At 34.0% G+C, this 17,692-nt stretch overlaps 1 protein-coding gene across 4 annotated transcripts in view; it reads left to right on the top strand.

Annotated features, from left to right (window-relative positions):
* Window positions 1–1,371: 1,371 nt before the first annotated feature.
* LOC107669820 (minor histocompatibility protein HA-1-like) overlaps window positions 1,372–17,692 on the top strand; it is a 23,735-nt gene continuing 7,414 nt past the window's right edge. For 2 of the 4 annotated variants that reach the window (XM_016462231.1, XM_016462230.1), the window contains exons 1-12: window positions 1,372–1,647; window positions 3,566–3,962; window positions 7,563–7,706; window positions 7,799–7,883; window positions 10,898–10,970; window positions 11,185–11,245; window positions 12,322–12,456; window positions 12,700–12,761; window positions 12,847–12,957; window positions 16,725–16,805; window positions 16,941–17,108; window positions 17,218–17,355. In XM_016462231.1, coding sequence (XP_016317717.1) covers window positions 1,396–1,647; window positions 3,566–3,962; window positions 7,563–7,706; window positions 7,799–7,883; window positions 10,898–10,970; window positions 11,185–11,245; window positions 12,322–12,456; window positions 12,700–12,761; window positions 12,847–12,957; window positions 16,725–16,805; window positions 16,941–17,108; window positions 17,218–17,355 — 1,707 coding nt within the window. In that variant the 5' untranslated portion in view covers window positions 1,372–1,395. Of the gene's footprint in view, window positions 1,648–1,741; window positions 1,939–1,963; window positions 2,146–2,433; window positions 2,691–3,565; window positions 3,963–7,562; window positions 7,707–7,798; window positions 7,884–10,897; window positions 10,971–11,184; window positions 11,246–12,321; window positions 12,457–12,699; window positions 12,762–12,846; window positions 12,958–16,724; window positions 16,806–16,940; window positions 17,109–17,217; window positions 17,356–17,692 lie in introns of those variants that run through there. The other 2 variants (XM_016462232.1, XM_016462233.1) reach the window with 2 other exon arrangements.

The raw sequence follows: 17,692 nt of genomic DNA, 5'->3' as shown, positions 1-17,692 counted from the left end.
TCTCAAACAAAGTCCTTTTTTAGGGAACTGGAATGTTCTTTCCCTAAAAAAAAAAAAAACTAATCCCCAAAACCAGGAAGAATCTATGCTTGCTATGTTCTCTTATTGGAAAATGTCACATTTTCTGAAGTGCAAAACATAAATCACACAGTGGGCTTACTAGTGGCCAAATTTGTGTACACGATATACTGAGTCACTACCTAGGATGCTAGAGAGCAGACTGAGACACACTCCTCTGGAATTTCCTAAATACAGACATGTCAAGTTAAAAATTTGACGTTAGAATTGTCGCCATTCCAAATCACAAATGCTGATTATGTCATTGCATTTTTGCCATTGGTCTGTTTTCTTGTATTTATTTGCATATTGAATGCTGGCCTTACCAGTGCCTGAATTTGTGTACATGATATACAGACTCACTACCTAGGGTGCAAGGGAGCAGATTGAGACGCACTCCTAGGAAATTTCATATATATACTCTTGAAAATAAAGGTGCTTCACGATGCCATAGAACAACCTTTTTTGTTTAAATGGTTCCATAAAGAACCTTTAAGATCTGAAGAACCTTTCTGTTTCACAAAAGGTTCTTTGTGGCAAAAGAAGGTTCTTCAGATTATATAAAGGTAAGATAGAGATGGTTCTTTAAAGAACCTTTGACTGAATGGTTCTTTGTGGAACCAAAAATGGTTCTTCTATGCCATTGCTGTGAAGAACCTTTTAAGCACAAGAAGGTTCTTCAGATTATATAAAGGTAAGATAGAGATGGTTCTTTAAAGAACCTTTGACTGAATGGTTCTTTGTGGAACCAAAAATGGTTCTTCTATGCCATCGCTGTGAAGAACCTTTTAAGCACCTTTATTTGTGTGTGTGTGTGTGTGTGTGTGTGTGTTTTACAGTTAAAAAATTGAAAAGTTGAAATTGTCACAATTCCAAATCTAACCAATGGTGAAGATGTCATTGCATTTTGCGATTGGTTTTCTTGTATTTTTTTGCATAAGACTGCTATGCTCAGGTATTTCAAGACCGATACAATATTGCTTTAGCACAGATAGGCCTATTCTGTAAATAAAATAAAAGTGTAGTTAAAATGATGTTTTGTCAAACAAAAAGATTTCAAGACATGTTTTGTCACGAAAGTGGGCGGTGTTTTAATATTTAATTAAACAGCAGGTGACACACATTAACAACAACGTGTGGGGCCAAAGCCTATTTTTGTCGTAAAATGATGTAACTCAATGCATAAACGTCGTTTTAAAAGTCTCAGCGAGCATGCATGATGTTATCCAGCCCTCATGTTTCTACATGGCAGCGCAGTTTCACTTGTCACAGTCACAGCGAGAGAGAGAAAGCGGATGCGCCTCAGACTGCTCTGATGAGTGTCGGTAGATTCAGTCAATGTGCGATCATATTAGAGGTGTGAGACACAAGCTCGAGCTCGGAGTGTGGAAACCTCGTATCAGCGCTTTGAAATGGGGAGCCGGGGGGTGGGCTGGGGGGTTATATCGTAAATTAAAAGAAATACGCGCCGGAAAGAAACACCTAAAGCTTAAAATGTTCTCTAAAAGGACAAGGGAACTGATAAAGACGCACTCGATGTCAAAGAAGAGCCGAACAGGAAGCAGCCCATCGCCTCTCAACTCTCCATCAGTAAGTCTCACAGCATCTCTCGCCTTTTCCTCCTGCCAATCAACTTGAGTGACATTTCACTCTCGCGCTCATGTTTGCGCCTGGTTTTCGACGTTGCTGACAAATTCACGAATGTTATCAGTGTTTCCAAACACAAAGTAGAATTCAAGATGATTTTTTTAGACCGTTATGTAAAAAAAAACAATAATATTAAGAAAAGGACGGACTAAACTTCCTCAGTGTGATATGGCGTAGCAAGGGGCAAGAAGTTGATGTTTTGCCTTACTTTGAATATTTTTCTCCTGGTTTCGAGTGTGGAAACCTCGTATCAGCGCTTTGAAATGGGGAGCCGGGGGGTGGGCTGGGGGGTTATATCGTAAATTAAAAGAAATACGCGCCGGAAAGAAACACCTAAAGCTTAAAATGTTCTCTAAAAGGACAAGGGAACTGATAAAGACGCACTCGATGTCAAAGAAGAGCCGAACAGGAAGCAGCCCATCGCCTCTCAACTCTCCATCAGTAAGTCTCACAGCATCTCTCGCCTTTTCCTCCTGCCAATCAACTTGAGTGACATTTCACTCTCGCGCTCATGTTTGCGCCTGGTTTTCGACGTTGCTGAAAAATTCACGAATGTTATCAGTGTTTCCAAACACAAAGTAGAATTCAAGATGATTTAGACCGTTATGTAAAAAAAAAACAATAATATTAAGAAAAGGACGGACTAAACTTCCACAGTGTGATATGGCGTAGCAAGGGGCAAGAAGTTGATGTTTTGCCTTACTTTGAATATTTTTCTCCTGGTTTCAGGACTTAATTATTTACTTTCAGGCGCTTTTTAAGGTTCAGTTGCATGTATTAAATGAAAAGGATGAGATATGATGGCTAACAGTGTCCAACGTTGCTTCAGTAAAGTACAAGTAGCTCAGTAGCTGGAAATGTTGAAGCGTGGTGGATCAAGTAGCAAAAGCTACAGTCCTTACGCGACTAGTCAGAGAGTGAAAAAATCAAACGGCAAAACTAAATTGGACATCTTACCAAATAGACCCAACGTCTGGCTCAAACAGGTGGGTTGTATTTAAAAAGTACTTTTTTGTCAATATACCTATTTTAAGTAGTAAATATTTGTATCTTACTGTTTAAAATATGCATTTGTGTATGATATGTGTACTGATAAGCATTTACCGTTTTTGTCAAGTGGTGTAACCAGTTGTAAAACTATTATACACGTTATCTTAGGACCTCATATTGAAAGTCTACAAGAAATATTTGTTCTTCTAAAAATGTATTAGATCAAAGTGAACTGCAAAACGTTAAATGTATATATTTAAACTTTAAAATGTCTTATTGAAATATTATTGTAATATTCCAAGTATTATGAAGAGTTGTCAATTTAGTTTTCATAATTTTTATTTAAATTAATTATATGTAAAAATAATATATAGGGAAAAAGTTATTTTTATATATATATATATATATATATATGAGAGAGAGGAAAAAAGTAAAAAAAAATATATATATTCTTTTTAAATGAATCTTCTTTAAAAGTGACCTGGATTTTGAGATATCACCCTGTTAACACTTACAGATTTGCGTATCATATTTCACCATTTGTTCAGTCATTTGTTGACTAAAATGAGGCAGAAATTAGTCATAATTTATGGGATTTTCGGTAACTTTGCTTTATATTCATGTTTACTCGCATGGGAGTGTTTTTAGGCCTCAGCAAGGCCAGTCAGTGTGGCATCAGCTCTTCGGGGTGTGACAGGAAGTAGGCCACGATTACACAATTGCTCTTGTGAAAGAAGTTCTGTTTACTAACAGCCTTCTATTGTAGTCGGGCACACATCTTGTGCTCGATCCACAAAACTTTCTACCTTAAAACTTGTCGTGTTTATCAGTTTGCCCACACTATATCCTTGTTTTCTTCTTTATCAAACAGCTCTCTGCTCTTCAAGAACAGCCTCGGAAAGATGCAGTCGATGCCGTCACCTCTTCGTCCCATACTTCCTCCAATCTGTCTCCCCCTGTCCTAGAAGTCCCGTCTTCCTGTCCAGGTACCCCTTTGGTCCAGCACACTAAGCTGGTTGGCAGCCCGTCCCCAATGGGCACCCTAAAGCGGCCGACTTCCCTGAGTCGTAATCAAAGCGCCGCGGGCTTCCCGATACAGTCTTGGGTCTTCAGTAAGGGTGCAGGAAAATCCGTCATCGCGCAGAGTCCCTCGCCGGAGACGCCCGAGACTACAGTGGCTATCGAGGTGGAAGACATCCCGTCGTTGTTGCGCATAGTGGAGCGGTTTGCCAAAGCGGTGGAGAAACTGAAAGATGTTGTGCTTGAAGGTAAGATAATGGTTTTCTTGGAGAAAAACTAAAAAAATCTGAATTTTTTTTTTACTTTTGGTAAAAACCAGCAGCTGTGGTTGCCAGAATTTTAACGTAAAAAAATGGTAGAAACATTTTAGGTTTTACGAATTGAACTTAAATGTACAGTAAAACATTTCATTAACTAATATAATGTTAGCGTACCAAAGTGTACAATAATATACCTAAAAGTGTTTTGTACATTTACAATATACTTACAACCAAAAAAACAAAAACAATGTTAGTAAAAATTAAAACTTCATCACAAACAAGGTTAACAAATGTGAAAGTAAAACCAGATGAAATAAATGTTAACTAATAATAAAATAAAATCTTAAAACTTATTCAAAACTGTATTTAAAACTTATTTAAAAATGTTTATTAATTATTATATAAATTATTGAACTCAATGAAAACCGTAGACGCATTAAAAAATTACAACAAAATTAATAATGATTAAAAATTATAAACACAGAAAAATTACTAAAATGAACAAATGAAAATGGGAGGGGAAAAATATAAAAACTTTGTAACAAATGACACTAAAAAAAAAAAAATCGAAATCACGAAGTTATGCAGATTATTTTAAATCACACTATTTGAAAGAGAATTTTGGGAATGTCTGTATTTTACTGTAAAGTTACATAAAGTGCCGTTAGATTTATTCGTTTTTCACCTTATATACCGGTAGTAAGAAATTACCGTTAACCAATTAACAAGTTTTTAACATGGCATTTTTAGTCGTTTACCGTTATAATTACAATAACGTTTTTTACAGTGTAGTTGACATGGATGAAATGTTTCCGAAACGTTTCCTGGTACTTATTTTCACGTTAGAAACTCACAACAGTGCTCAATACTTGTCTGCCACATGACTATTTGCACGTCCTGCCGCAAACATCACCTTCCGCTGAGGATCATGTGATCGCGGAGCAGAGAAGGGGCGGGGCTGAGTTTGCCCAAGAGGCCCTGATCTTCCCTTATCTGCAGTGAGGTTGAGTTCCTGTGGTGCACCACACTGGCGCAGGAAATGGTTCTCTCAGAAAACACCCCCTACTGCTCTCAGGACTCGTAGAGCAACGTCATTCAGCATCAAGTATGTAGTCCTACCCATAAATAACAAAATCAGTTATTATATCCGAAAAAACGATCTTTTCCACAAGAGGATCCTTATAAAAAAGCACTGTGATGGTTCCGTGATACAGTGATGGTAAAACCATGGTGTATATATATTTTGGAAAATATTTAGTGCGCATTAAGTTGATCATTTTCAGTTAGATCAGTTAAATCTGAAGAGAAATAATTTTAATTTAATATTAATGCAACATTTATTTGTATAGATCTTTTCTCAATTCATCCAAACCAAAAAAATCCCCTAAAAAAGGCAACAAAGGCACTATTCTTGAAATTTGTTGTTGCAAGGAATTTTATATTGTATACTTCATCATATTTTATAGAAATTATTTAAATATGTATTTCTATTAATGTTCCTATGAATTTTGAAAACTTCTATATTATGGTAGTAAATGATTACTATGATACTTGGTAGTTGTCCAAAAAATAAAAAAGTTAATTAATTAATACTACTACTACTAATAATAATAATAGTAATAAATTTAGTATACATCTTTTAGTCATTTTACCATATTTCAAATATATGGCTTTGGTTTTGGTGGTTGACTCATGCCACAATTTCCTCCACTTTTTATTTTATTTTATTGAACACAAATAGCCTACTTTATCTGATTGGGGGAAAAAAAGCCAGTTGTTCATGCTTCCCATTACTGTATAAGTCGGGTAGTTTCAACAGACAAAGAGAAACTAAACAAGTAACAGTTGTGGGTGTTTTTTGCTTCGAGTTACAGTTAAGACAGGAGGAAGTGGCTTGTAGACGTGTCACAGCAGACGAGAAAGCACTGCAACACAGTGTCTCGACTCTTTTAGGATCACTGCAGATATTTCTCAGCATGACAGACACTGACATGTCGGTTAAAGGGTTACTGGGTTCACAAAGAAATATCCAGGTCATATTGTGCCCTATAACTAGAAGAAAAATGTCGAGAGATGATAAAGTGAAAACTTTTAATTATTTGTTAGTTTATTTTATGTTGTTTTTTTTGTATAATTGTTTATTTATTGAACAAGACTGAACAAATGAACATAATTAACTCTATTTATTTATTTATAATTTTTTGCATCATGTAGGGTGAAATATGACCAAGGTATTTTATTTATTTAGTTTTGGCATTTATTTTCTTATGGGTTGAAATATGACCCAGATTTTGTTTCTCATAATTTGTATTTATTTTATTTTGTTTTGTTATTTTTGTTTTTACGTTGTGGCATTTATTTTCAAATGGGGTGAAATCTGAAAGATGTTTAATTTTTCTTAATTTATTTCATTTATTTTATTTTAATTGTTTCATTAATCTTTCTCTTTCTCTTTTTTTCTTTTTCTTTCTCTTTCTTTCTCTCTCTTTTCTTTCTCTTTTCTTTTTCTTTTCTTTCGCTCTTTCTCTTTCTTTCTTTCTTTCTCTCTTTCTTTCTTTCTTTTTCTTTCTCTCTCTCTCTTTCTTTCTTTCTTTCTTTCTTTCTTTTTCTTTCTCTTTCTTTCTCTCTCTTTCTTTTCTTTCTCTTTTCTTTTTCTTTTCTTTCGCTCTCTTTCTCTTTCTTTCTTTCTCTCTTTCTTTCTTTCTTTTTCTTTCTCTCTCTTTATTTCTTTCTTTCTTTCTTTCTTTATTTTTCTTTCTCTTTCTTTCTTTCTTCTTGATGAAATATGACCCAGATATTCAATTATAGTTTTGCTTATTTGATAACACGGTGTGAAGAGTTATCATTTGACACAAAAATCCAAGTTTAATCAGAAGTCTAAACATATTTTATTGGACTGTCCAGCTATAACTCGTGTGTTTTTAACATAAACTTGTGTGTGAATGAGAACTTTAGAGTGTAGTTCTCACATGCTGTGACAGCCGCTTTCTGAAATTTTGCTGAACGAGACTCAAAGGTCCGAGTCGGTAAAATGATCCGAACTTCCCATCACTAAATGGCGCAGCTCTATTCTGGAAAAGAGGGCGGGGAGCAACAGCTCATTTGCATTTAAAGAGAGAGGCACGAAAAACAGTGTGTTTCTGCTTCCACTCAAAATAAGCATTTTCAAAATTCCTATATAATAAATGATCTGTGGAGTATTTTGAGCTGAAACTTCACAGACACATTCTGGGGACACCAGAGACTTATATTACATGTTGTAAAAAGGGGCATAATATGTCTCCTTTCAAAGAGTTATTTAGTAAACTTTTGGCAGGAAAAGTTTTAAAATTGTTAATGTAAAAAATCTTGTGTTATATAACTTGTCTTTGTTTGTTTGCTGGTTTTTATTGTATTTGTTATACTTGTATTTTCTAAATTGTTTTTGCCATGAAAATAGCCTTTGATGCTGACTTGGCATTAAATAAATATATACTATACTTAATCAGAAGTCTTAATTTGAGTTTGTGAGCTTGTGCGGCTGTAATCTAGATGTTTATTTTCAGCTGTTAAGCGTCTGATGATAATGTTGTTTATGGTTTTTGGCAGACAAACAGGAGAACCGGCGTCCATTGGCCCATGAGTGTTTGGGGGAAGTTCTGCGCATCCTGCGGCAGGTCATCAGCATGTACCCTCTCCTCAACACGGTGGAGACGCTCACCGCTGCCGGCAAGCTCATCTCACAGGTCAAAGGTTAGAGCAGCCATTTACAGTCGTTCTACAGCACTAATGTGTTTCTGTCATTTTAAGCAATTTACTAACAATTTTTTTGTCTTTGACTTCAGGATACCACTATGAAGTGTGCAATGAAGCAGACAAGAAAGATTTTGAGAAGGCCATCGAGACTATCGCTGTAGCCTTTAGCAGCAAGTGAGTATGAAGCGCTCGTCAGCGGATCACGCTATCAGCGGCTCTGGGGAAAAAGTAGTTGTGACTGTAATCTCAAAGTTTTGCTTCTTGCAATTGCAAACTTTCTCATGATTTTCTTTATTTTTTACTCTGAGATGCAAACAGGCTTATTTTGCAGTATGCATACTGTGCACCACTTTGCTGTATGAATAGATTACTTGGATTGAATAGTACATTTACCAAAATGTGCAGTATGCAGCCAGAGAGCAATATTGTATTTATTGAATACTGTATCCCACAATGCAGTGTGCTCTACTTGATTTTCTATTTCAGATGTGATAAATGAACGTAAATAGAACGTAATGAAAATGAAAGTAATTTCACCCAATTTTTTTTGCATTTATTCTTTGAAATATTTATTTATACACCATCGACCTGCCAATGGTGATTTACTAAAATTGTTATATTATAACCTTTTTTTGGAAATGCATATATGTAGTGTGAAGTCTGATCTTTGAGAAAATATAAAGGGTCACTAAATTCAATTCTTTCACTTTTTTTTTTTTTTTTTACATTTTCACTGAACTACCATAAATTTGTCCTACGGTGTGACATAGCAAAAATTTAGAAAAAAAAAACTCTTAATGTATAAATGGCATGAGAGAGATTTATCTTCATTGTTAGACGCTTATTTTCACATAGTGCTATTTATTTAAAATTAAATTATAATTAACAATTTTTTTCCCCATGACTTGTTGGACAATTTCAGGACAAACTTTGACCACAAGACAAACATTGCTGTCATCCGTTCAAAACTGCTGAAAATTATACCATTTTAAGTTGAGTGATATTTGTATGTCCCCCTATTACAATACTCAAGTGTTTTTGAGATAAAAACAAATCTGTGGTTCTTTTATGTGTCACACCATAGGACACTACGTCACACTAAAGGACAGAAATGGTAGTTATTCAATTATTTCTATTTAATTTTGAACATGTCAAAGGGGAAAGAAAGTTTAATTTTGATACAAACAATATAAACATGTATTTAAAAAAAAAAAAAAAAAAACTAAATTCAATCAGTATGTTACTGAAACTCTTCTAGCCCCCGCTGCATGTGTGACACAGCTAAATATGATTGATATTCAAACTATATTCATTAAGATGTGAATTAGTTTTTTAAAACTATATGGCTACTCTTTTAAAGGCATCATTTTGATTATTTACTTTCTGCATTGTTCTCTTATAATCTCCTCCCTTCTGCGTGGATCCCTGTTAATTTTCTGTCTATATTTCCGTGTCCCGTGTCCCCCTTCCAGTAATTTCTCTCCCTCAATTCTTTCTGTCTCAAAAACAAAGTATCACGTTTTATTGTGGTTCCAAAAAAGTTGAAAAAAAAATTGACCATGTGCACATGTCATGGACTTCACAGGGGCCTTCAGTAACATGATCATGAATGGGGTCCTTCAACTAATTAAAGTTTTCTCTGGAATTGGCCGATTTAAAATCAGGATATGGTGTCACACCAGAGGACATGGTTTTCACAGACAAAATGTATCCAGTTCCTACGTTTTCTGAAATGTATGGATGAAGAAAATGATTGCCATTTACTAAAATGGACACTTGTACAATTATGCCGGAGGTATTTATTAACATTTTATGTTTTTCTTTTTCATTTATAAAAGTTGTAATTTATTGAACCATGCTTGAGACAGTCACACCATAGGACAAGTTTGAGATTTGACTCAAAAATTTAAATATAGCACTGCAGCTTTTATAACAACAGGTCCATGTAGGACAAAAATGTTTAACCATTTACTGCATTTTAAATAAAGACAATATTAATTAATTCATTTTTATCTTGTGGGACAGTGAAAATGAGTTTATTTGCAAAAACAGATATCATGTTTTTTGTTACCATGTTTTTGTTAGTTGGCTGTATTTTAAGTTATTTTTTAATCTAATCAAAATAGCCCAACTGCAGTTTGATTGATATTAATTGGAATGCACAATGATAAAACATGATTTTTGAAAATTTTTAAAAACGGAGTTATCGTTTTTGCAAATGAACTCTGGATGAATGGATAGTGAGGTCATGCGACAACAATCTTGCATTCTTGCATACTATTTTTTTTTTTTATTGTATTATTTATATCTATTTATTTATTTATTTATTTATTTATTCCTTCCGGGAAATAGCACATTATTTTGGAATGTATTTATCTATATACATTTAAATCAATCAATAAATAAATATTTTTTTAAAAATAAGTAATTTCCAAAGGAAAAATTTCCCCTTGAATGAACGGAAAGATTTATTTGTTTGTTTGTTTGTTTGTTTACTTTTTAGATTAATTCTGGGAGATGGCACATTCTTTTGCAATGTATTTATTTATATACATTTAAATAAATAAATAAATATTAAAATAAAGGAAAAAAATTCCCCTTGAATGAATGGAACTATTTATTGATTGATTTATTGATTGTGCTTATTATATTATTCAATTAATTCAAGAGGGAAAAAGCACTTTGTTCCTTTTGAAATGTTTTAGTTTATTCTGTTTATCGATTTTGTTTAATTTTATTTTTACCAGTCTAAATTAAGCGTTCACAGGACTGCAGAGCCATACAGCATACTTTGTGTACATCATGAAATCATCTCTCTCAAAATGCTCTGTTAGATCATTGACATTAATCGTAGCTCGACAGAAATGACAGGAAGTTGATCTGCGGCTTCTGCTCTCTTACGCTTACAGCCCCAAACCCTCAAGGATCTGTTTTTGAGTTCGAGCTGATAATTATCATTGCTGTTGTTGTCACTTCAACTTTTCATAATCGTATCAATACATTTTTTGAATGGCAGCGCAAAATGTTGCTCAAACGGTCTTGTTCATGTCTTGGATTAATTTCCTGTGACCAAAACATTAAATCATGCAGCAGTGCAATGTGACTGTGTTTAAGGAAGTTAAGAGCTGGCATCTAATCATTTGCTGGAGTTGAGTTTTTCAGATGTTATTGTTTGTGTGTTTTGTCAGTGTGTCTGAGCTGCTGATGGGAGAGGTGGACAGCAGCACGCTGTTGTCAGTGCTGCCGTCTGAGAAGAGCAGGGTGAGTGTGTGTCAGTCTCTGTACAGAGTGGATGTTGGCAGCAGGGTTTGACTTCCTGAAAGTGGCGTTCTGTGATTAGAGTCACTGCTCTGACGCAGTCGTCCTTCTCTGAAATAAGACTCACATGAACACGCATGACTGATGTGTATGATGTATATGTGACACAATGTGTGATATAAATAGTTGTGTGTGTTTGTTCTCTTTGAATGTTCAGTCTATGGAGAACCTATCGGGTCATGAGTCTTCACACACATGGAGTGATTCATCTGAGCTGGGTACATTTTGACAAATTCAGAAATACAGAAAAGCAAGTAGGAATGCAATGATATATAGTTGGGGTTTTGTTTTTGTGATGAAGATATAATTTTATGTCTTCAATATAATTTGTATATAAAAATTTGTTTAAAAATAAAAAATGTTATTTATGTATTTATTGAGCTGATTATAATAGTATCACAATGTTGTTCTAATAAAAAGTCTTGTGCAGAGCATGTTTAAAATTTATATTTATAAGAGAACAGTGTTCTGCAGAACATTTAAGAAATTAAGAGAACTAATAGTATTTATTTATTTATCCATTACTTTGTATAAAATCTCCTGCAGAACATATATGCATAATAAATGCATAATTTTTGTTGTTTATTATTATTATTATTATTATTAACAATAATATGTATTATTATTATTAGTAGTAGTAGTAGTATTGTTGTTAATAATAATAATAATAATAATAATGTATTATAATTATTCATAATTTTAAATATGTTCTGCAGGAGATTTTGTGAAGATCTCAAATACATACATGCATACATGAATATTTTATTATATATGAGATCTTTACAAAATCTCCTGCAGAACATGTATTTAAAATATGAATAATAATATACAAAAATACATAAAATATTTATTAACAATTTTATTAATAATAATAATATAATAATAATAATTTATTATTATTATTATTATTATTATTATTGTTTAAATATGCAAACTTAGTGTAATGCAGAACGTATTTAAACATTTAAAATGATTTATTTTTAAATATATTTATTAGTGGTAGTATTGTTATAATAATAATAATAATAATAATACTGTTGAAATTATTATTTATAATTTTACATATGTTCTGCAGGACATTAAGATCTCTTATACATGCATACAAAAATAAATATTATTATTATTATTATTTTTATGATTATTAATTTTGATTACTTGTTTTTATTGTTATTAACACAACTTGTCTCCTGCTAAACAAACAAACAAATAAATCATTCTTTTTTTTTATCGCTAGTATTTTTTCCTAAAGTGAAACTCTATGCTCACATAATTATATTCCTATGCATGCTGGCAGCGATGAGCGCTGAAGAGGTGGACATTATCCTGCAGCGCAGTGAAGGAGGAGTGGACTCGGCTCTGACGTACGCTAAAACCATCTCCAAATACATCAAGGATATGATCGGCTACATTGAGAGGAAGCTTGCATTAGGTAGGATCACGTGTAGCTTCAGTGATATGATGGTTTGATGTAAAATTAGTTTTTAAGTATTATGTAAGAGACTGAAATAAAGTGTGTAGTTCTGTATAAAACTTAGTTCTGATTGTAAATCCTGACTGGTTAAGCCACATCCTGTTGCTACTTGTATTTTGCTTGTTGATTTTTGCTTTTTTTTTTACTTAATATTTGACATCTTAAATTGCAATGGATATTTATTAATTAATGTTTGTACAGAGCTGGAGTTCTCCAAGGGCTTACAAAGGATCTATCAGACTTGTAAACAGACCATCACACAGGTGAGAACTAACCTCACTCAGATTCTTTGAAGTCTTCAGGATTGGTTTGTTTTCTTCCTCATGCGTCTGTTTTTGTGTCCATCAGCCACACATGCCCTTCTTCTCCATCTACTCTCTGGCTCTGGAGCAGGACCTGGAGCAGAGCTCTGGGATGCATCAGGCGGCCTCCACCCTGCAGAACCAGACCTTCATCATGGTACAGCACCAACATGTCCACCTTTTGCCCTTTTATTATTATGGCAACCCTATGAACCATAAGAAGGAATATGATTAAAATTGGCACACTTGTAGTAGTGAACTGACCAATTCTATAGCACTACCAGCAGTTCAAAAATTCACTTTTCAAATGGTTATAACTTTTGAACCCTTTGTTGTAGAAAAATTAAACTTAGTACACCTGATTACACTCTTCTTGCTGATTCTGTTCAATAGGTTACATTAAGACTCTGCCCATTACAGTAGCTACCATTTTGAAAAGGACAGTATTCTATTTTTACAAAATTTGTCCAATTCTTCTGAAAATTGGCTTAGATAATCTTTGGACAAGCTGCACAGAAATGACGGAACAGAATTTTGATATTCATCTTTGTTCAAAAGTTATGATGTCGTGAACTTAAAGGGATAGTTCACCCCAAAATTAAAATTCAGTCATTAATTACTCGCCCTCATGTCGTTCCAAACCTGTAAGACCTTCGCTGTTTACTTTCAGTGGATATTGTCCAAAATAGCGCTACAGGGTGACACGGAGGAGACGAATTGTTGAATAAAGTCGTTATTTTTGTTTTCTTTGCGCACAATAAGTATTCTCGTAGCTTCCTAAAATTACGGTTGAACCCCTGATGTCACATGGATTATTTTAACGATGTCTTTACTACTTTCTGGACTTTGATCGTGTTAGGATCCTTGCTGTCTATGGGAGGTTCAGAGAACTCTCGGATTTAATCAAAAATATCTTAATTTGTGCTCTGAAGATGAACGAAGGTCTTACGGGTTTGGAACGACATGAGGGTGAGTAATTAATGACAGAATTTTCATTTTTGGGTGAACTATCCCTTTAACGATATTGACCCAAAATTGGTTCAGAGGCTGTATTTTGGCCAAACTTTGATCAATCGAAACGAAACTGTTTGCTTCATCAACACGATGTTCTGAGGCTACATGCTAAAGTTGGAAACGGCACCACCTACAGGTCTTGAGATATGAAATAGACACGTTTGCTTATAACTATTGAACAATTTGTCAGAAAATCATAATCTTGTCTATGGATTGCTTGTGTCATGGCGAATCCAGGAATAGTGATTGGCTGCCATTTTTAATTTTGTCATAAATTGCAATATCTTTTGAACGATTTGACATTGGCACAAAATTCGATAGGTATCACCATCAACATGTCCTGAAGGTACCGGAGAAGATTGAACGCAGTGCCACCTAGTATTCCAGAGATATAAGGGTTTTTGCAAAAACGTTTATAACTTTTGAAAACAAGTTTGTTTGTATTCTTTGTGACATTATGTTCATTGGATTATGCAGATTCTGACTTTGTCTTGTTTATCATTTTACAACCATGACTCTCCACCATATTGAAGCAAATTAAAACTTTTTTTTTTCGCTGCTACTCTTACAAATTTTGTCAATCTTTTTTCCATAATTGGCTCATATGAAATTACCAGATTTTTTTGGAGAAAAAAGCTCAGAAATTCACCGTGCCTGTGTTTGTTGGCTTATGCTAGTTAGCTTAGCATGCTAATTGGTTAACATGCTAAGCAGTTGCCATTCTTTCTAACATGACTCTTCAGCTATCAGGTTAACCATAAGCTACATTAGCAATAAATTAGATTAGTGTGCTAATCTGGGCCCGTATTCACAAAACATTTTATCTTACCACTAAGAGTTCTCCTAAATAGCAGTAAAAGTTTTTAGCTAAGAGTTTTCTCTTAAAACCTATTCACAAAGCTGCTGAGACATACTTTTACTAAGGAATAGACAGAAGTCTTAAGCTAAGAGTAAGGGCGGGGTTGACCTCGTTGCTATGGATGATGTCAGCATGCTTACTAACTATGCACACAGTGATTGGCTGATAGTCTCTGTCAGAGATTTATTCATGGAAATATTGTAGAGCACAATGTTGCCATATATAAAGGTAAAAAAATAAAAATGTTGCCACATTCAAATAAAGATTTTAAAATGCAGGCTAAGTGTCACTAATTAAACAAGTATATGTTCAGCTTTTTGTCAGCCTCTTACATGTATGCTTCTCAAAAACAGTTAGTGGATATGCATATAAACCGCTTTTCATTAACAGAGTAGAATAATCATGGCTGATAGTAATGCATGCAAATGTAAAAAAAGAACAGCTGTTACTTCTTGCCCAACTGGTTAATGAAAACAAGGATGATGATGTCAACAAGCTTACTAATTATGTCTACAGTGGTTGGTTGATAGGGGATGGGTCTCTGTCAGTGATTTAATCATAGAAATATTGTAGAGTGAGGTATCATGTTGACATATTAAAGATAAAGATTTTAAAATAAAAATGTTGCCATTTTCAAATAATGTTTTAAATGTAGTTTAAGTGTCACTTATTAAACAAGTACATGTTCAGCTAAATTCAGCCTCTTACACGTCTGCATCTCGTAAACAATAAGTAGATATAAACAGCTTTTTAATTAACAGACTATAACAATCATGGCTGATAGTACGACGTTGTGCAAACGTAAAAGAAAATCAAACTGGACTCAAGAACAGCTGTTACTTCTTGCCCAACTGGTTAATGGAAACAAGGATATAATCAAAGGAAAATTTGGAGTTCGGATAACCTCCAAAACCAAAGGCGATACCTTTTTAAAAGGTCATTATCAAATGTTTCTAAAATGTTTACGTTCAGAAGCAGATTGCCGGCAACAGCCATTTTAGGAATAGTTTGTGGTTCGGTCTTAGTGATTTAGGAGTCCTCTTCATTACTCCTAATGTTTCACAGATTTAGGAGCTAGTTTTAGTGCTAAAACGCTTTGTGAAATACTCTTCGAGCAAAAGGACTGACACTCCCATTATTTTTAATAAATCGGCGAGTTATGAGCTACTTTTAGCCTTAAGATGTTTTGTGAATATGGGCCCAGGTCAACATGTTTATTAGTAGTAATAGTAGTTACTGTTAAATGTACTATTGTACTGCATGTATGTAGTATTATTATTATTATTATTATTATTATTATTACCATTATTATTATTATTATTATATTTTGTTCTAATTGTTCAGTCATCGTTTTAATATATGTATAACAGCAAATTGTATATTGTAAAATGCTGTTAAATATCTCTTCAATATAGAAAATATATCAAGAACATATTTAAAAAAAAAAAGTTTAATGGCTGGTAATAAATATTTATGGCTAGTCAATTTTCTCAAGGCATAAAGTTAATTTTAAACTCTGATCAAGACATTTGTAAAGCTAAATATGTTATGAATGAGACTTTTTAAGGTTGTGTTTTTCAGTAGTATTGTGTGTATACTTGATCAATGGCCCAGTCATGCATTACTCAGATTAACAGGAACAAATAAATTCTGAAAAAACACCAAGAAAACTTCAAATCCAAATCCAGCTTGAGCGGTTTTAACCGTGTGAAACTCTTTCCAGGCCACCATCCATGTTTATTAGTAGTAATAGTAGTTACTGTTAAATGTACTATTGTACTGCATGTATGTAGTATTATTATTATTATTATTATTATTATTATTATTATTATTATTATTATTATTATTATTATTATTATTATTATTATTATTATTATTATTATTATTATTATTATTATTATTATTATTATTATTATTATTATTATTATTACCATTATTATTATTATTATTATATTTTGTTCTAATTGTTCAGTCATCGTTTTAATATCTTGAAATCTGGAGCATGAAGTATTTTGCTGTGGAGCATCATGTGCTTTGTTGTTCATCCACAGCCTCTGCTGCTCCGCAAACAAGAGCATGAGAAGAAGCGCAAGGAGATCAAGGAACAGTGGCTGAAGGCCAAGAGAAAACTGGTAACGTTTACATTTCTCCATCTTATGAGCTACCAGAACACTTTAAAACTCCAGCCGGGATGTGTCTACATACACTAAACCATATGAGACGTTAGCAGCGCAGGTCTGTAAGGGTTGTTGTGTGTTTGAACACAGATGGAGTGTGAGGCCAACCTGCGCCGGGCCAAGCAGTTCTACATGACCCGCTGCGAGGAGTACGACAAGGCCAGGATGGCAGCTAACAGGGCCGAGGAGGAGGGCGGCAGTTCTACCACCAAAACAGTAGACAAGAAGAAACGGCTGGAGGAAGAGGCCCGCAACAAGGTCAGACTCAGCACTCCCACAATGCATCTCCCTTATGCCACCGTAGGAAGAGTTTTGCAGGAACAGATGTCCAGTGGTTTAGCAGGTTGTGATTTTGTGTTGGTCTCAGGCTGAGGAGGCCGAGGCCACGTACCGGACATGTATCGCAGATGCCACCACACAACACCAGGAGCTGGAGCACATGAAGGTCACCGTCCTGCGGCAGATCCAGGAGGTCATCAAACAGAGCGACCAGACCATCCGCTCGGTAAACACTCACAAACGCTTCACACTCACTAGATCAATATAAACAGATTTGATTCATATCTTATTAGTCTTTACGTCTCCGTTAAAAATAACAATTTCACAAATAAAATTGAGGAGCAACATCACAATAGGTTTTTTTTTTTTTCTGAAGGTATTTCACACAAGACTCGCTTAGACTGTGACCCAAAAATCAATGAAAGTGCATATTATAAAATACAACAATCGCTCTGTTATTTAAATATTTTGACAATACAATGCTTTCAAAAATGTCCTTTTTATATTTATTTTAAAATTATATTTGCAGTCCATATTAAAAACCAATAATATAATATTTTTTA

Source organism: Sinocyclocheilus anshuiensis, unplaced genomic scaffold (genome assembly GCF_001515605.1).
Source record: "Sinocyclocheilus anshuiensis isolate Anshui unplaced genomic scaffold, SAMN03320099.WGS_v1.1 scaffold560, whole genome shotgun sequence".
Taxonomy (NCBI): domain Eukaryota; kingdom Metazoa; phylum Chordata; class Actinopteri; order Cypriniformes; family Cyprinidae; genus Sinocyclocheilus; species Sinocyclocheilus anshuiensis.
Note: the sequence above shows the minus strand (reverse complement) of the source record. Positions and strands in the feature narration are given on the sequence as shown.